Source organism: Bombina bombina, chromosome 4 (genome assembly GCF_027579735.1).
Source record: "Bombina bombina isolate aBomBom1 chromosome 4, aBomBom1.pri, whole genome shotgun sequence".
In the NCBI taxonomy this organism is placed as follows: Eukaryota; Metazoa; Chordata; class Amphibia; order Anura; family Bombinatoridae; genus Bombina; species Bombina bombina.
This window is the reverse complement of record NC_069502.1, coordinates 837,070,952-837,091,100: the sequence shown is the minus strand read 5'-3', so window position 1 is coordinate 837,091,100 and position 20,149 is coordinate 837,070,952. Positions and strand designations below refer to the sequence as shown.

General features: G+C 41.7%; 1 protein-coding gene across 3 annotated transcripts in view; it reads left to right on the top strand.

The window, feature by feature from the left end:
- Window positions 1-20,149, top strand: part of LOC128657208 (oocyte zinc finger protein XlCOF6-like) — a 135,721-nt gene that overhangs the window by 1,731 nt on the left and 113,841 nt on the right. For all 3 annotated transcript variants that reach the window (XM_053711465.1, XM_053711464.1, XM_053711463.1), the window contains exon 2: window positions 2,185-2,336. In XM_053711465.1, coding sequence (XP_053567440.1) covers window positions 2,291-2,336 — 46 coding nt within the window. In that variant the 5' untranslated portion in view covers window positions 2,185-2,290. The remainder of the gene's footprint in view (window positions 1-2,184; window positions 2,337-20,149) is intronic.

Below are 20,149 nucleotides of genomic sequence, written 5' to 3'. Positions count from 1 at the left end.
GAAAATGGAGCATGTCTGGAGAAAGAAAGGGACACTTGTAGGAACTGTTAGAACTTTTGCTTTGCAGCGCTGCTCCACATCAGGCTGTTCTCTTGGAACAGTGCAGTGCCCTTGCTGCAATATGTAAGTTTTCCTTAACACAGTACAGCCAGAGCAAAGCTCTGTTTGAGGAGAATAGTCAAATATGGAGCAGCGCTGCAAAATTTCCCGATCTATAAAGCAGTAACTCTTGTGAGCAATGCCCCTATTTTATTAGTACATTAGTACATTACTATTACAAAACTTAACAACAATTATTTTTTATCTGTGCAATAGATGATAAAACTTAAAAATTGCTATATTCTCCATTTTATCAACGCATTCCAATTGAGCTGGTGTGTAACTGCCTAATCTAAAATTTCATTTCAAATGACTGCAGAAAATCTTCATAAATTACATAAAGTTTTATTAAATTATTTTATACACACTGGCACCAATGTCGTCTGCCATATCCCCTGCAAGAGCACTAGATGGCAGCAGTTCTAGTGTTATACATGTGCAAGAGCACTAGATGGCAGCAGTTCTAGTGTTATACGTGTGCAAGAGCACTAGATGGCAGCAGTTCTAGTGTTATACGTGTGCAAGAGCACTAGATGGCAGCACTTCTAGTGTTATACGTGTGCAAGAGCACTAGATGGCAGCAGTTCTAGTGTTATATGTGTGCAAGAGCACTAGATGGCAGCAGTTCTAGTGTTATACGTGTGCAAGAGCACTAGATGGCAGCACTTCTAGTGTTATACGTGTGCAAGAGCACTAGATGGCAGCACTTCTAGTGTTATACGTGTGCAAGAGCACTAGATGGCAGCAGTTCTAGTGTTATACGTGTGCAAGAGCACTAGATGGCAGCAGTTCTAGTGTTATACATGTGCAAGAGCACTAGATGGCAGCACTTCTAGTGTTATACGTGTGCAAGAGCACTAGATGGCAGCACTTCTAGTGTTATACGTGTGCAAGAGCACTAGATGGCAGCACTTCTAGTGTTATACGTGTGCAAGAGCACTAGATGGCAGCACTTCTAGTGTTATACGTGTGCAAGAGCACTAGATGGCAGCAGTTCTAGTGTTATACGTGTGCAAGAGCACTAGATGGCAGCACTTCTAGTGTTATACGTGTGCAAGAGCACTAGATGGCAGCACTTCTAGTGTTATACGTGTGCAAGAGCACTAGATGGCAGCAGTTCTAGTGTTATACATGTGCAAGAGCACTAGATGGCAGCAGTTCTAGTGTTATACATGTGCAAGAGCACTAGATGGCAGCACTTCTAGTGTTATACGTGTGCAAGAGCACTAGATGGCAGCACTTCTAGTGTTATACGTGTGCAAGAGCACTAGATGGCAGCAGTTCTAGTGTTATACATGTGCAAGAGCACTAGATGGCAGCACTTCTAGTGTTATACGTGTGCAAGAGCACTAGATGGCAGCACTTCTAGTGTTATACATGTGCAAGAGCACTAGATGGCAGCACTTCTAGTGTTATACATGTGCAAGAGCACTAGATGGCAGCACTTCTAGTGTTATACATGTGCAAGAGCACTAGATGGCAGCACTTTTTCCTGCCATGTTGTCTTCCAGACTTGTGCACACTACCTACTTTGATATCTTGTCAACAAAGAATATCACAAGACTGAAGCAAATTTGATAATGGAAGTGTATGCTCTCTCTGAATCACAAAAGAACAATTAGACAATGTATTGTACTGGCACCAATTTGGTCACATGATCTTAAAAAGGTTTATTGGCCCTATCTATCTATCTATCTATCTATCTATCTATCTATCTATCTATCTATCTATCTAATCTGTCTATTTTACAGAAAAAAACACAGGAATTGAATTTAATTACAAAAATGTACAAATTGTTAGAAACAGCTTCAGCACATGGGTAACTGAGATAAAAGGGTTAAAGATCTGTAATTAGTGACATAAAATGTCTTGCTAGAACAGTTTCTTGATTGATTTTTGATAATCGCCATTTTCAGTTGGATTAATCAGTTTTATTTACGTTTATCCCTTTGTGACCAGCACAGTGATTCCTGTATCCTGGTCTGTTTATGGTGCTAAGATACGAGTGTTGGTCACACATAATTCACAGCATTTCCCCCATGACAATTAAATGTACATAAGACCTCTCTCTCTCCTTTTGTTTAGGCTCCTGTTACTGTGAAGATCACGTACAATACACGTCACTGCGTTTGTCTGTAAAGGAGAAACACTACAGGAATATCTGACAATTTAATTTGCGCTGAACAAGACAATGTCTGACAAGAACCAAACCTCAGACCTTCCTGGTGCACAAGGAGGTAAGCAGGACGTCACGTGCATGTCACCTGGTATTGTTATTAGAATGGGATAATATTTACAGTAACCAAACAGAAACCTCAGTGATCTGATCACCATAAAGGCAGGTAGCAGACAGTAGGGAGCTGGTGCTGTACAGAAGTTTCTACTCAGCAGGATTTAAAAACCTTTACCCTTGTTAACAACAAGATCAGCACCAGGTGCTCACGGTCAGTGTAAGTCTGTGCTTAAAGGGGCAGTATACACCAATTTTCATGTAACTGCATGTAATAGACACTACCATAAATAATAATATGCACAGATACTTATATAAAAATCCAGTATAAAACCTTTAAAAAACTTACTTAGAAGCTCCTAATTTAGCACTGTTGATAAGATTAGCCTGGGACACCCGCTGAAAAGGGCTGATAGCAGAACCCCTCCCCATTCCCTTCATATGAAAATATCCATTACACAAACAGAAGCAGTCTGAAGTCTGTATACATCAGTATACATCTAAAACTTTGGGGCTTGGTTAGAAGTCTGAAAATCATCACAATGTTATTTAAAACTAAGCAAAATTATACATTGTTACAAAAACACACCCAGATGGGCTATATAAATGGATCTTCTACAAAACATTTATGCAAAGAAAAATCTAGTGTATAATGTCCCTTTAAAGGGACATCAATGCCTTTCATAGTTCAGACAGAGCATATCATTATAAGAAACTTTTAAATTCACTTCTGTTGTCAAATTTTTTTGGTTAAAAATGTATGTACATACTTCAGCTTAGCAGCATTAGTTTCCTGTCATTGGCTCACCAGGTGTATTCATAGTTATATGCAAGCAATAGTAACATTCTGTAATATATTAGAGTATTTTTTAATGTGCTTTTAAGTCCTATTAAATGTGCTCTGATTGGTAGATATGCTCAGCGCTCAGTGTTTACATTGTACCTACCAATCAATGCGTCTGTTAGCTCTGAGGTCAGCAAAATTCAAGGCAAAGTTGTAGATCCAGCACTCGCATTTCCAAATATGCATGCCTCTCTGGAGGGCCACTGCAAAGACCCAAAGGGGCCGATTTGTTATAGTGCGAGCGGACATCGATAAATGCCGACATCATACGCTGTCTGCATTTATCATTGCACAAGCATTTCTTGTGAAATGCTTGTGCAATGCAGCCCCCTGCAGATTTGCAGCAAATCAGCCGCTAGCAGGTGTTGTCAATCAACCCGATCGTATCCGATCGGGCTGATTGCTGTATGCCGCCTCAGAGGTGGCGGACGAGTAAAGGAACAGCGGTCTTAAGACCGCTGCTTCTTAATTCTTGTTTCCGGCGAGCATGATAAATTTGCATGATAAATCGGCCCCTAAGACACTTCTCATATATAGAAAAAAGTCCAGAGAAGGCAGCATAAGTAATAATAAGGTTTATAGGCACAGAGCTGTGTAGTTACTATAATGTGTATGTGGTGTTGTTCGTCACATACAGGAAGCACTAAATCAGGGGTTTCTACAGGGGCGGACGTACAAGTCAGGCAATTCGGCCCTTGCCCGAGGGCCCGACATCTCTAAGATGGCCCACTGCCATTGCCGACAAATGCATGCAGGAATAGTTAAGGAATTTTTTTTAAACTATTATTTTATTCACATTTATTCTTGTAACTGGAACTTTCTGGGTTAAAAGGGGTGTGGTTAGGCCAATCAGATTGACCTTGCATTCTATTGGCTGTTCCGATCAGCCAATAGAATGCGAGGTCAATCAGATTGGCTGATTGAATCAGCCAATCAGATTTTTCCTACCTTAATTCCGATTGGCTGATAGAATCCTATCAGCCAATCGAAATTCGAGGGACGCCATCTTGGATGACGTCATTTAAAGGGACCGTCATTCGTCGTTCAGTCGTCGGCCAGGATGGATGTTCCGCGTCGGAGGTCTTCAGGATGCTGCCGCTCCGGATGGATGAAGATAGAAGATGCCGCTTGGATGAACTCTTCAATCGGATCGAAGACCTCTTCTGCCCCGCTTGGATGAAGACTTCTACCGGATGGAGGACCTCTTCTGCCCCGCTTGGATGAAGACTTCCACCGGATGGAGGACCTCTTCTTCCCCGCTTGGATGAAGAATTCGGCTCGGCTGAGTGAAGACGACTCAAGGTAGGGAGATCTTCAGGGGGTTAGTGTTAGTTTTTTTAAGGTGGGTTTGGTGGGTTTTAGAGTAGGGGTATGTGGGTGGTGGGTTGTAATGTTGGGGGGGTATTGTATTTTTATTTACAGGTAAAAGAGCTGATTACTTTGGGGCAATGCCCTGAAAAAAAGCCCCTTTAAGGGCTGGTAAAAGAGCTGATTACTTTGTAATTTAGGATACGGTAGGGCATTTTATTATTTTGTGGGGCTTAGATTAGGTGTAATTAGTTTAAACTTCTTGTAATCTTTTTTTTTTATTTTCTGTAATTTAGTGTGTCACGAATATCTCAGGATTCAGCTGCTAAGGAGTTAACTTTGTGTAGCTTGGACTCAAAACAGTTATTTGTTTTTCAAGAAGAATTGTGTTTGTGTCTTCTTTGAAGTGCCAGGAGCATCATAAATGCTTGGCAGTGTAAACAGGACAGACTTTTATGGCCTAAGCTGTCTGTAAAACGGGGCATGATGTAGAACAGGGCCCCCCAGCACATCTCATGAGGAGGTCAATAAAGGGACATGGGTTATGTATATATGTGTTTTAAAACTGCTATACCCTTAATGGAAGGTAAATATGACAACCTATGGCATATTTGATATGAAACCGACTCTCCCAATAAAACTAAAAGGTTCTAGATATGTAAATATAGAAATGTCTTACCTAGCAGAAATTATACTGGATTGTATAAATTCAGGCAAGAAATTAGTCTATTGAAGGTTGTAAAGACAGGGGGGTTTCTAAGCCCGCCCAGGAGGGTGTGGTTAAGCAACCTGATCTCTGAAAAGTAGGGTTTAAGAATCTTATTTTTTAACAATAAGATGTTCATTCTACATGGGAGGCTGCTTGCTACAGCGTGAGTGACAACTTTTCTTCTTGCCCATCTCCCTGGGGGCAGACGCATAAGCTAGTGAAGTATTAGGTCTGTCTGTTTGCGTGTGTAATTTTATTTGTAACAACTTTTTATTAATAATGCATTGTGCATAATATTTTTGGCATAATAAATAATTCCTTTATTAAGTTTGGCCTTTGTCTAATAATTGAACCACGTTACTGAAAGAGACTGGAATATTAGAACTGTATAATTTAGGTTATTTTCTGCTAAATTGTATTTCTAGAGTTAATGTGTAAAGTCTGTTTTTTTTTTTTAGGATTTCCCCTTTAATAAATTTTAAGTTGTGGCAGTATTTGAGCTATAGGATTGTTGGTTTAGTGTGGGTGTCATTAAAAAGGGAGATTAGGGCATTTCTCTTACGTCTAGTACAGACTAGGGAGTGGGATTCACCCTTGCACCCACTAAACTGAATCACAAGCTTGCCTGGTGTGGCTAGATTGTGACCTATAGGTGACAGAAAAAGGGGGCTGATAACCCTTTCTGTGCCAAATAAGTGACTGGTGCAGGGTTGGATAACCTTGGTTCGTCACATAGTGTGTTTTTTTTTTTTGTCCTATAGTTTAGTTTATTTAATTGTATTTTATTTTAGCTAATTGTAGGTAATTTATTTAATTAATTTATTGATAGTGTAGTGTTTGGTGTATTTGTAACTTAGGTTAGGATTTATTTTACAGGTAATTTTGTATTTATTTTAACTAGGTACAATAGCTATTAAATAGTTAATAACTATTTATTAGCTACCTAGTTAAAATAATTACAAAATTACCTGTAAAATAAATCCTAACCTAAGTTACAAATACACCTAACACTACACTATCAATAAATTAATTAAATAAATCTTCCTGTGGGTCTTCTTCAACCTTTGGCCTCAGTTTGGCCTCAGTCCCATATCTGGTGTCAGATATGGGAAACATTTTCTTAAAAGTAGGAGGGGGAGAGAATGGAATACCTGGTCTATCCCATTCCTTAGTAACAATGTCCAAAATTCTTTTAGGGACAGGAAAAACATTAGTGTAAGTAGGGACCTCTAGATATTTATCCATTTTACACAGTTTCTCTGGTGTAATGACAATAGGGTCACAATCATCCAGAGTCGCTAAGACCTCCCTGAGTAACAAGTGGAGGTGTTCAAGCTTAAACTTAAAGACCGTCACATCTGAGTCTGTTTGAGGGAACATCTTTCCTGAATCAGAAAGCTCTCCCTCAGACAACAATTCCCCCACCCCCAAATCAGAACACTGTGAAGGTACATCGGAGATGGCCAATAACTTGGCAGAGGGCTCAGCATTTACTCTAATACCTGACCTGCTGCGCTTAACCTGTAAACCTGGCAGTTTAGATAATACCTCTGTAAGGGTAGTAGACATAACTGCAGCCATATCTTGCAGGGTGAAAGAATTAGACGCACTAGAAGTACTTGGTGTCGCTTGGGCGGGTGTTAAAAGTTGTGACACTTGGGGAGAAACAGATGGCATAACATGATTCTCTTCTAACTGAGAATCATCCTGAGACATACTTTTATCAGCTAAAATATGTTCTTTGCAATGTAATGCCCTTTCAGTACATGAGGGACACATTTGAAGTGGGGGCTCCACAATGGCTTCTAAACACATGGAACATTGGCTTTCCTCAATGTCAGACATGTTAACACAGGCTAGTAATTACCACAAACAGGCTTGAAAACAGTTTATTTAGTGAAAAAAAATAACAATCTGAAAAAACGGTACAGCGCCTTTAACAGAAAAAAAGCGTACAAATTTTCCAAAACTGTTTTAAAATGATAAAATTATCTCAATTTTAGTATATATGTGTCTTATCTTGCCAGCTAAGACTGCACCACAAGGAATGGAATACTTAACCCTTAATGACAAAAACGTTATTCAAGAAAACGTTATGATTAACCAAAAAAAAAACCTGCACCTCGCCACAGCTCTGCTGTGGCTCCTACCTGCCCTCAGGGGACTGTAAAACCAGTTTAACACTACGATTAGGCCCAATCCATCCTTTGAGGCCCACAGGAGCTGGAGCTTGCTGATTGCATGGGGAATTCAACTGCGCAACTGAAGCGCGAAAATAGGCCCCGCCCATCTACATCAATGTCTCACAGCCTTGCAAAGAAACCACTACAAAGCGGTCAAAAACCTAGCCATGTGGGTTTCAATATACCCAGGTCTAAAATAAGCCATGTGCACCCTCCATTGCCATAATAATAAAAACGTTTGCTTCACACAACAGAAAAAATTAATTGTCCTCTAAACATAAAATCGTTTGCCCAACAAACATTATGCCATCAGTGTCAACCATTTTTTCAGCCCAACATACAGGTCCCAGTAATACCCTTCTCTTTCATATTAGGATTACTGCTTACCCCTTCCCTTATGGAAATACTGTCAGCCAATTCTGAAATAACAGTCTCTCCAGAAAAAAATGACTGAACATACCTCAATGCTTGTAGCATGAAAAACGTTCCTCACATTGAAGTTTCTTAAGTACTCCTCAGCCATTCTGTGAGAACTTCTCTGGATTTTAGTGACAACTGCTAAGATCATCAGTCTCCAGGCAGAAATCTTCATCCACCTGCTGCCTGGGAAAAAATAGTACTCACTGGTACTATTTAAAATAAAAAAGTCTTGCTTGAAGAAAATAAAAACTATAATTTTATCACCTCTTTCACTTTACCCTTCCTATTACTTAGTATAGGCAAAGAGAATGACTGGGGGGTGGAGTCAAGGGAGGAGCTATATAGACAGCTCTGCTGTGGTGCTCTTTGCCACTTCCTGTTAGCAGGAGGATAATATCTCACAAGTAAAGGACTCGTATCTAGTATAGTAGAAGAAATAAAAGGCTTTTTTTTATATAATTTTTTTTTTGCAGTGTTGGATCCCCCTTAGCCCCCAACTTCCTGATCCCCCCCCTAAACAGCTCTCTAACCCTCCCCCCTCTACCTATTTGCTGACATCTTGGGTACTGGCAGCTGTCTGCCAGTACACAGTTTGGTCAAAATTTGGCTTTTTATATAAAATATACCCCATTTTTTTGTAGTGTAGCTGCCCCCCTCTATACCCTACCTCCTCCCCCTCACAGATCCCTTTCCCAATACTTAATTTTCTTATTTCCCCCTCCCTCTCCCTCCCTCGTTCCCTTACACAGTCTCCAGCAGTCCAGCACTTAATAGCGTGTGCGCGCACACGCACCCCCCCTCACGTGCACTGCCGGAACTGCTAGCCGGATATGATCCAGCAATGGGCTGCCCACCTGCCTCCCTACTATTGTTCCCACCCACCAACGATCAGCACCACCGCATCGGTTTGCTTATAAAGGGTATAGCATAATGCTTCAATATTGAGGCATCGCTGCAATACCCTAAAAGCGTCTGGAAGCGATCACGATCGATTCCAGCGCTTGAAAACACTGAGGACGTGCAGGGTACCTCCTTGGTCATTAACTAGCAGTTCTTGTAGGACATACCCTGCACGTCTTTGGTCGTTAAGGGGTTAAACTCCTGATTTAGTGCTCCCTGTATGTGACCAACACCACCACATACACATTATAGTAACTAGACAGTTCTGTGCCTATAAACCTTACTAACCCCCTGAATTTGTGCTCCCTGTATGTGGCGAACAACACCACAAACACATTACAGTAACTATACAGCTCTGTGCCTATAAACATTATTAAACCCCTAATTTAGTGCTCCCTGTATGTGACCAACAACTCCACATACACATTATAGTAACTATACAGCTCTGTGCCTATAAACCTTATTAAACCCCTAATTTAGTGCTCCCTGTATGTGACCAACAACTCCACATACACATTATAGTAACTATACAGCTCTGTGCCTATAAACCTTATTAAACCCCCTAATTTAGTGCTCCCTGTATGTGACCAACAACACCACATACACATTATAGTAACTACACAGCTCTGTACCTATAAACCTTATTAATCCCCTGATTTAGTGCTCCCTGTATGTGACCAACAACACCACATACACATTATAATAACTACACAGCTCTGTGCCTATAAACCTTATTAATCCCCTGATTTAGTGCTCCCTGTATGTGACCAACACCACATACACATTATAGAAACTACACAGCTCTGTGCATATAAACCTTATTAATCCCCTGATTTAGTGCTCCCTGCATGTGACCAACAACACCACATATTCATTATAGTAACTACACAGCTCTGTGCCTATAAACCTTATTAAACCCCTGATTTAGTGTTCCCTGTATGTGACCAATAACATCACATACACATTATATTAACTACACAGCTCTGTGCCTTTAAACTTTATTAAACTCTGATTTAGTGCTCCCTGTATGTGACCAACAACACCACATACACATTATAGTAACTACACAGCTCTGTGCCTATAAACCTTATTAAACCCCTGATTTAGTGCTCCCTGTATGTGACAAACAACACCACATACACATTATAGTAACTACACAGCTCTGTGCCTATAAACCTTATTAATCCCCTGATTTAGTGCTCCCTGTATGTGACCAACAACACCACATACACATTATAGTAACTACACAGCTCTGTGCCTATAAACCTTATTAATCCCCTGATTTAGTGCTCCCTGTATGTGACCAACAACACCACATACACATTATAATAACTACACAACTCTGTGCCTATAAACCTTAAAAGAAACCCAGGGGTGGATTGAGACCAACTAGGGCCCCCAGGCAAAAGTGTGGCAGGCCCCCATCATCCCCTTTTTGCTCCACCTACCTACCTCATCTGCCCCTCTTCCACCCTATTGCCCCTCCTACATCATGTGCCTCTCAAACATCCTGTTTTTAATTGCCATATAAAGAGACATCCCTGCTTTTCAACAAAAGATAATGAGAATGATAATAGAAGTAAATTAAATAATTGCACAAAATGAATCCAGGGTTCAGATAAATACTTAAAGCACAAATAAGCATTTTTACTCTGTTGACACCGAAAATATAAATTTAATACCAGTGAACACAAAGAATAGAGATGTAATTCTCTGCATATTTGCATTCTGCTCCCCAGCAACACAGAAACCCTATAGATATGCATTGAAATAAATGCATTATTCACCCTAATTTTATATAGAAAATCCACCTGCAAGCGTCCCTGTGCATGGTCTAGGACAGGGTTCTTCAAACTATGGGTCGGGACCCATTACTGGGTCGCAAAACCATGATTACTGGGTCACGACTTGAGTGTGTATTGTAGGAGATTGTGTGTGGTGTGTGTTGTATAAGAGTGTGTGTGTGGTGCGTGTGTGTGTGTTGTATGCAAGTGTGTGGTGCATGTATGTTGTATGAGAGTGTGTATTGTATGAGTGTGCGTGCTGTGTGTGTTGTATGAGAGTATGTGTACTGTGTGTGTATGTGGGTGTCTAGTATAAGAGTGTGTGTTGTCTGAGTGTGTGTGTGTGTTGTATGAGAGAGTGTGTTTGTGTGTGTTGTATTAGAGAGTGTGTGTGTGTTGTATGAGAGAGAGTGTGTGTGTGTGTGCTGTATGAGAGAGTGTGTGTGTGTTGTATTAGAGAGTGTGTGTGTATTGTATGAGAGAGTGTGTGTGTGTGCTGTATGAGAGAGTGTGTGTTGTATGAGAGAGTGTGTGTGTAAAAAGATAGATCATCCCTTTATTTACCATTCCCCAGATTTTCATAAGCAACACTGTTATAGAAATATACTTTTTACCTCTGTAATTACCTTGTATCTGAGCTTATGCTGACTGCCCCCTTATCTCACATCTTTTGACAGACTGGCATTTCAGGCAATTAATGCTGACTCTTAAATAACTCCACATGCATGAGCACAATATTATTTATATGAAACATATCAAACTAACACCCTCTAGCTGTGAAAAAATGCGTTCAGATAAGAGGCAGTCTTATAGGGCTTAGAAATGAGCATATGAGCCTACCTAGGCTTAGTTTTCAACAAAGAATACCAAGAGAACCAAGCAAATTTAATGATAAAAGTAAATTACAAAGTTGTTTTGAATTATATGCCGTATCTGAATCATGAAAGTTTAATTTGGACTTTATTATCCCTTTTAGTTGTTTCTGTTGATTTTTCTTAAACATGCTTTTTGGGATAAATGACAATCACCTAGATTTAGAGTTCTGCGTTAGCCGTAAAAAGCAGCGTTAAGGGGTCCTAACGCTGCTTTTTAACGCCCGCTGGTATTTAGAGTCAGGCAGGAAAGGGTCTACCACTCACTTTCTTTCCGCGACTCGAGGCTACCGCAGATCCCCTTACGTCAATTGCGTATCCTATCTTTTCAATGGGATTTGCCTAACGCTGGTATTACGAGTCTTAGAAGAAGTGAGCGGTACAGCCTCTACCGCCAAGACTCCTACTGCATAAAAAAGTCAGTAGTTAAGAGTTTTATGGGCTAACGCCGAAACATAAAGCTCGTAACTACAGTGCTATAAAGTACTCTAACACCCATAAACTACCTATGAACCCCTAAACCGAGGCCCCCCCACATCGCAAACCTTATAATAAATTTTTTTAACCCCTAATCTGCCGCTCCGGACACCGCCGCCACCTACATTAGCCCTATGAACCCCTAATCTGCTGCCCCTAACATCGCCGACACCTACATTATATTTATTAACCCCTAATCTGTCCCCCCCCCAACGTCGCTGCCACCTACCTACAATTATTAACCCCTAATCTGCCGACCGGACATCGCCGCCACAATAATAAATGTATTAACCCCTAAACCGCCGCACTCCCGCCTCGCAAACACTATAATACATTTTATTAACCCCTAATCTGCCCTCCCTAACATCGCCGCCACCTACCTACAATTATTAACCCCTAATCTGCCCTTCCTAACATCGCCGCCACCTACCTACAATTATTAACCCCTAATCTGCCTCCCCCAACGTCGCTGCTACTATATTAAATTTATTAACCCCTAAACCTAAGTCTAACCCTAACACCCCCCTAAGTTAAATATAATTTAAATAAAACAAACTAAATTGACTAAAATTAAATAAATTATTCCTATTTAAAACTAAATACTTACCTATAAAATAAACCCTAATATAGCTACAATATAACTAATAGTTACATTGTAGCTATTTTAGGATTTATATTTATTTTACAGGTAACTTGTAGAGGGCCACTGCAAACACGTCTCTGCAATATGTAATCAACTGATTTCCACAGCACCAAAAGGATAGGAAAATAGTTGAACAAACTTAGCTTTTATTGATCCATGTCAGATAATACAAAGCACTTGGCACACAGCAGCAAAAAGTGATATATATGTTTGTGTGTTTACTTTAGCCCCAATATCATTCTTGACTACTAGATCTTTAATATTGGGTACTCCCCTATATGCCATAAGTGGATAGTTTTGAAACTCAGTTATATCATATGATGAATTTGTAAGGTATATACATTTGAAAATAATGACTACTAACAGCAGATTGTTTTTAACTATGTATTTAACAAATTTTTATAGGAATAATAAGTTTTGACCACTAGGTGGCGATATTTTGTAGTTGTTTAGATATCACAATGTTATTTGGTGTGTTAAGGGTTAATGTCATATGGTATTTAAGGAGCAGCTAACAGGTGTTCTGAATAAGCATGAGTAAGGGTTAACAGCCCGAAACGTCGCTTTTTGCTGCTGTGTGCCAAGTGCTTTGTATTATCTGACATGGATCAATAAAAGCTAAGTTTGTTCAACTATTTTCCTATCTTTTTGGTGCTGTGGAAATCAGTTGATTACATATTGCAGAGACGTGTTTGCAGTGGCCCTCTACCACGAGCATCAGGTGTGTGCTGTCTGTCACTTGGGAACTATTATATACAATATGGTGCAGCTCTTCAGTACGTAGCTTGGGGCAGAAGTATGTGCAGCACTGAGGCATCTAATATTCTGTTACCGCTGGTTACATAAACGTATTATATACAATAAGGTGCAGCTCTTCAGTACGTAGCTTGGGGCAGAAGTATGTGCAGCACTGAGGCATCTAATATTCTGTTACCGCTGGTTACATAAACGTATTATATACAATATGGTGCAGCTCTTCAGTGTGTAGCTGGGGGCAGAAGTATGTGCAGCACTGAGGCAGCTAATATTCTGTTACCGCTGGTTACATAAACTTATTATATACAATATGGTGCAGCTCTTCAGTGTTTATCTGGGGGCAGAAGTATGTGCAGCACTGAGGCATCTAATATTCTGTTACCGCTGGTTACATAAACTTATTATATACAATATGGTGCAGCTCTTCAGTGTGTAGCTGGGGGCAGAAGTATGTGCAGCACTGAGGCAGCTAATATTCTGTTACCGCTGGTTACATAAACTTATTATATACAATATGGTGCAGCTCTTCAGTGTTTATCTGGGGGCAGAAGTATGTGCAGCACTGAGGCAGCTAATATTCTGTTACCGCTGGTTACATAAACGTATTATATACAATATGGTGCAGCTCTTCAGTGCTGGGGGCAGAAGTATGTGCGGCGCTGAGGCATCTAATATTCTGTTACCGCTGGTTACATAAACTTATTATATACAATATGGTGCCGCTCTTCAGTGTGTAGCTGGGGGCAGAAGTATGTGCGGCACTGAGGCAGCTAATATTCTGTTACCGCTGGTTACATAAACTTATTATATACAATATGGTGCAGCTCTTCAGTGTGTAGCTGGGGCAGAAGTATGTGTGGCACTGAGGCAGCTAATATTCTGTTACCGCTGGTTACATAAACTTATTATATACAATATGGTGCAGCTCTTCAGTGCGTAGCTGGGGGCAGAAGTATGTGCGGCGCTGAGGCAGCTAATATTCTGTTACCGCTGGTTACATAAACTTATATACAATATGGTGCAGCTCTTCAGTGCGTAGCTGGGGGCAGAAGTATGTACGGCACTGAGGCAGCTGATATTCTGTTACCGCTGGTTACATAAACTTATTATATACAATATGGTGCAGCTCTTCAGTGTGTAGCTGGGAGCAGAAATATGTGCGGCACTGAGGCATCTAATATTCTGTTACCGCTGGTTACATAAACGTATTATATACAATATGGTGCAGCTCTTCAGTGTGTAGCTGGGGGCAGAAGTATGTACGGCACTGAGGCAGCTAATATTCTGTTACCGTTGGTTACATAAACTTATTATATACAATATGGTGCAGCTGTTCAGTGTGTAGCTGGGGGCAGAAGTATGTGCGGTGCTGAGGCAGCTAATATTCTGTTACCGCTGGTTACATAAACGTATTATATACAATATGGTGCAGCTCTTCAGTGTATAGCTGGGAGCAGAAGTATGTGCGGCGCTGGAGGTGCTTCTAGGATTGTGATGGTGTCTAGCCGGTACTTCATGTCACTAGTATCCTGCTTGTCTGTCTGATCTCTCTGCTGCGCACAACGCGATGCTTCCTATTTGCCAGTTTTATGGAGTTCTGAGACGGCCTTTTCTCCTTTGTAAATGGCACTAATTCTCATACAGTGTTATTAGCTATCCAGCTTCCCGGGATTACTGCACACTGACTCCTCTATTAGGATCACCTGCTTAGCCCTATATTGTGTATATCACAAACCACAACTGTTACGTGTGTACAGCTACAAAAGTAAATCAAACACCAAACTCTTCCTTTAGGTTTATTTGTGCAGCTTTTATTATATCAGTCATGTAAAACCTCACAGTGCGCTGGTATAGACTCTCTCATGTAAGGTCATTTACCAGAGAGTGGGAGATCAAATAAAATAATAGCTACACTTTTCCAAGATGCTGGTTTATTTCTACTCTTGGCTGTTTCCTATTAACCTAAAGGGTTATGAAACCCACATTTCTCTTACTTGGTGTATTCAGTCCACGGATTCATCCTTACTTGTGGGATATTCTCAATCCCTACAGGAAGTGGCAAAGAGAGCACACAGCAAATCTGTCCATATAGCTCCCCTCAGGCTCCGCCCCTCCAGTCATTCTCTTTGCCGCTCTAACAAGTAGCATCTCCACGGGAGGGTAAAGAGTATGTGGTGTTAGATTTGTAGTTTTTATTTCTTCAATCAAAACATCTAAGCATTTTAAAGATCATCCAGTGACAATTAAAAATGCTGCCCAAGATGATTCCTTAACGGAGGGTAATGAGGATAGTCCTTTTTCCTCCCCCCATGTGTCTACACCAGTTACGCCCGCGCAAGCGATTCCTAGTACCTCTAACGCATTGGCCCCTATTACTTTACAGCAATTAGCAGCAGTAATGGATAATTCCCTTGCAGCATTTTTATCCAAACTGCCAGTTTTTCCAAGAAAGCGCAATAGCTCAGTTTTAAATACAGAGGATGAGCAATCTGAAGATTTTGATAATTTATCTTTAGTACCCTCACAAAACTCAGAGGTAGCAGTGAGGGAAGGGCTGTCTGAGGGAGAAATTTCTGACACAGGAAAAGTTTCTCAGCAGGCAGATTCAGATTCCTTAGCGTTTGATTTTAAGATGGAACACCTCCGCGTCCTGCTTAAGGAGGTTTTAGCTACGCTGGATGATTGTGACCCCATGGTGGTCCCTGAAAAATTGTGTAAAATGGACAGATATTTAGAGGTCCCTGTATACACTGAGGCATTTCCGATCCCAAAGAGGGTGGCGGATATTGTGACTAGGGAGTGGGAGAGACTAGGTGTACCCTTTGTTCCCCCACCTATCTTTAAGAAAATGTTCCCCATAAACGACCCTAGGCGGGACGCGTGGCAGACGGTCCCTAAAGTAGAGGGGGCTGTTTCAACACTGGCTATGCGTACAACTATACCAATAGAGGACAGTTGTGCTTTCAAAGATCCTATGGATAAAACATTGGAAGGATTGCTGAAGAAAATTTTTGTTCAGCAAGGTTTTCTGCTTCAACCAATTGCCTGCATTATCCCGGTAACTACTGCAGCGTTTTTTTGTTTCGAGGCCCTGGAGGAGTCGCTCCAGAGGGAGACTTCATACAATGAGGTCATGGATAGAATTCACGCTTTAAAGCTGGCTAATTCTTTTATCACTGATGCCGCTTTCCAATTAGCTAAACAAGCGGCGAAAAACTCAGGTTTTGCCATCATGGCGCGATGAGCGCTTTGGCTCAAATCGTGGTCGGTGGATGTGTCGTCCAAAACAAAACTGTTAAATATTCTCTTCAAGGGGAAAACCCTTTTCGGCCCAGAGCTGAAAGAAATTATTTCAGATATCACTGGAGGCAAGGGCCATGCCCTTCCACAAGATTGGCCGTTTAAGGCCAAAAACAAGGCTAATTTTCGCTCCTTTCGCAACTTCAGGAGCGCACCTGCTGCAACCTCTGCTGCCGCAAAGCAAGATAACGCTTCCCAGCCCAAGGCAACCTGGAAACCCTTGCAGGGCTGGAATAAGGGTAAACAGGCCAAGAAGCCTGCTCCTGCTACCAAGACAGCATGAAGAGGTAGCCCCCGATCCGGGATCGGATCTGGTAGGGGGCAGACTTTCTCTCTTTGCTCAGGCTTGGGCAAGAGATGTTCCGGATCCCTGGGCATTAGAAATAGTTGCTCAGGGGTATCTTCTAGAATTCAAGGACTCTCCCCCAAGGGGAAGGTTCCACATTTCTTGTTTGTCTTCAGACCAAACAAAGAAACAGGCGTTCTTACGCTGTGTAGAAGATCTACTAAAAATGGGAGTGATACACCCAGTTCCAATTGCAGAACAAGGACTGGGCTTTTACTCAAACCTGTTTGTAGTTCCCAAAAAGGAAGGAACTTTCAGGCCAATCCTGGATCTAAAAATTCTAAACAAATTCCTCAGAGTTCCGTCTTTCAAGATGGAAACCATTCGGACAATCTTGCCGATGATCCAGGAAGGTCAATATATGACTACTGTGGATCTAAAGGAAGCGTACCTACATATACCTATCCACAAAGATCACCATCAGTTCCTAAGGTTCGCCTTTCTGGACAAACATTACCAGTTCGTGGCCCTTCCTTTCGGGTTGGCCACCGCTCCCAGAATTTTCACAAAGGTGCTAGGGTCCCTTCTGGCGGTACAAAGACCGCGGGGCATTGCAGTAGCACCTTACCTAGACGACATATTAATACAGGCGTCGTCCTTTCACAGAGCCAAGGCTCATACGGACATCGTTCTGGCCTTTCTAAGGTCTCACGGGTGGAAGGTGAACGTAGAAAAGAGTTCTCTGTCCCCGCTCACAAGGGTTCCCTTTCTGGGAACATTAATAGACTCGGTAGAAATAAAAATCTTTCTGACAGAGGTCAGAAAGTCAAAACTGTTGAATACTTGCCGAGTTCTTCATTCCATTCCTCGGCCTTCAGTGGCTCAGTGCATGGAAGTGATTGGTTTAATGGTTGCGGCAATGGACGTAGTCCCTTTCGCCCAAATCCATCTCAGACCACTGCAACTGTGCATGCTCAAACAGTGGAATGGAGATTACACAGATTTATCTCCTCAAATTCAAATGGACCAAAAAAACAGAGACTCTCTTCTCTGGTGTTTGTGTCAGGATCACCTGTCTCAGGGAATGAGTTTCCGCAGACCGGAGTGGATCATTGTCACGACCGATGCCAGTCTGGTAGGCTGGGGTGCGGTCTGGAACTCCCTGAAGGCTCAGGGACTATGGTCTCGGGAAGAATCTCTTCTCCCGATAAACATTTTAGAGCTGAGAGCGATATTCAACACGCTCCAGGCGTGGCCTCATCTAGCAGAGGCCAAATTCATCAGATTTCAGTCGGACAACATCACGACTGTAGCGTACATCAATCATCAGGGGGGAACAAAGAGTTCCCTAGCGGTGTAGGAAGTATCCAAGATTATCAAATGGGCGGAGGATCACTCCTGCATCTATCTGCAATTCACATCCCAGGAGTAGACAATTGGGAGGCAGATTTTCTAAGTCGTCAGACTTTCCATCCAGGGGAGTGGGAACTCCACCCGGAGGTTTTTGCTGAGCTAACTCGGCTTTGGGGCATTCCAGAGTTGGATCTGATGGCGTCCTGTCAGAACACCAAACTTCCCCTTTACGGATCCAGATCCAGGGATCCCAAGGCGGCATTGATAGATGCATTAATAGCGCCTTGGTCATTCAGTCTAGCTTATGTCTTTCCACCGTTTCATCTTCTCCCTCGGCTAATAGCCAGAATCAAACAGGAGAAGGCTTCGGTAATTCTGATAGCGCCTGCGTGGCCACGCAGGACTTGGTATGCAGACCTAGTGGGCATGTCATCGGTCCCACCATGGAAACTGCCATCGAGACAGGATCTTCTAATCCAAGGTCCTTTCAAGCATCCAAATCTAGTTTCTCTGCAAATGACTGCTTGGAGATTGAACGCTTAATCCTAGCTAAGCGGGGGTTCTCTGAATCAGTTATAGATACTCTGATACAGGCCAGAAAGCCTGTCACCAGGAAAATTTACCATAAGATATGGTGGAAATATCTTTGTTGGTGTGAATCCAAGGGTTACTCGTGGAGTAAAGTTAGGATTCCAAGGATATTGTTTTTTCTCCAAGAAGGTTTGGAGAAAGGTCTGTCAGCTAGTTCCTTAAAGAGACAGATATCTGCTCTGTATATTCTGTTACACAAGCGTCTGGCAGCTATACCAGACGTTCAGGCGTTTGCACAGGCCTTAGTTAGAATCAAGCCTGTCTACAGACCTGTGGCTCCTCCATGGAGTCTAAATTTAGTTCTTTCAGTTCTTCAAGGGGTTCCGTTTGAACCTTTGCATTCCATAGATATCAAGGTATTATCTTGGAAAGTTTTGTTTTTAGTAGCTATTTCCTCTGTTCGAAGAGTTTCAGAATTATCTGCTTTACAGTGTGATTCACCCTATCTGGTGTTCCATGCAGATAAGGTTGTTTTGCGTACTAAACCTGGTTTCCTTTCAAAGGTGGTTTCTAATAGGAATATTAACCAGGAAATCATTGTTCCTTCTCTGTGCCCTAATCCAGTTTCTAAGACGGAACGACTGTTGCACAATCTTGATGTGGTTCGTGCTTTAAAGTTCTATTTAAAAGCAACTAAAGATTTCAGACAAACATCATCCTTGTTTGTTGTGTATTCTGGTAAGAGGAGAGGTCAGAAAGCGACTGCTACCTCTCTTTCATTCTGGCTGAAAAGCATCATCCGATTGGCTTATGAGACTGCTGGTAAGCAGCCTCCTGAACGAATTACAGCTCATTCCACCAGAGCTGTGGCTTCCACATGGGTTTTCAAGAATGAGGCTTCTGTTAAACAGATTTGTAAGGCAGCGACTTGGTCTTCAATGCATCCATTCGCCAAATTTTACAAATTCGATACTTTTGCTTCTTCGGAGGCTATTTTTGGGAGAAAGGTTTTGCAAGCAGTGGTGCCTTCCGTTTAGGTTACCTGACTTGTTCCCTCCCTTCATCCGTGTCCTATTGCTTTGGTATTGGTATCCCACAAGTAAGGATGAATCCGTGGACTGGATACACCAAGTAAGAGAAAACAGAATTTATGCTTACCTGATAAATTACTTTCTCTTACAGGTGTATTCAGTCCACGGCCCGCCCTGATATTTAAGTCAGGTTCAAATTAAATTTTTAATAACTACAGTCACCACTGCACCCTATGGTTCTCCTTTTTCTCCTAACCGTCGGTCGAATGACTGGGGGGGCGGAGCCTGAGGGGAGCTATATGGACAGCTTTGCTGTGTGCTCTCTTTGCCATTTCCTGTAGGGATTGAGAATATCCCACAAGTAAGGATGAATCCGTGGACTGAATACACCGTAAGAGAAAGTAATTTATCAGGTAAGCATAA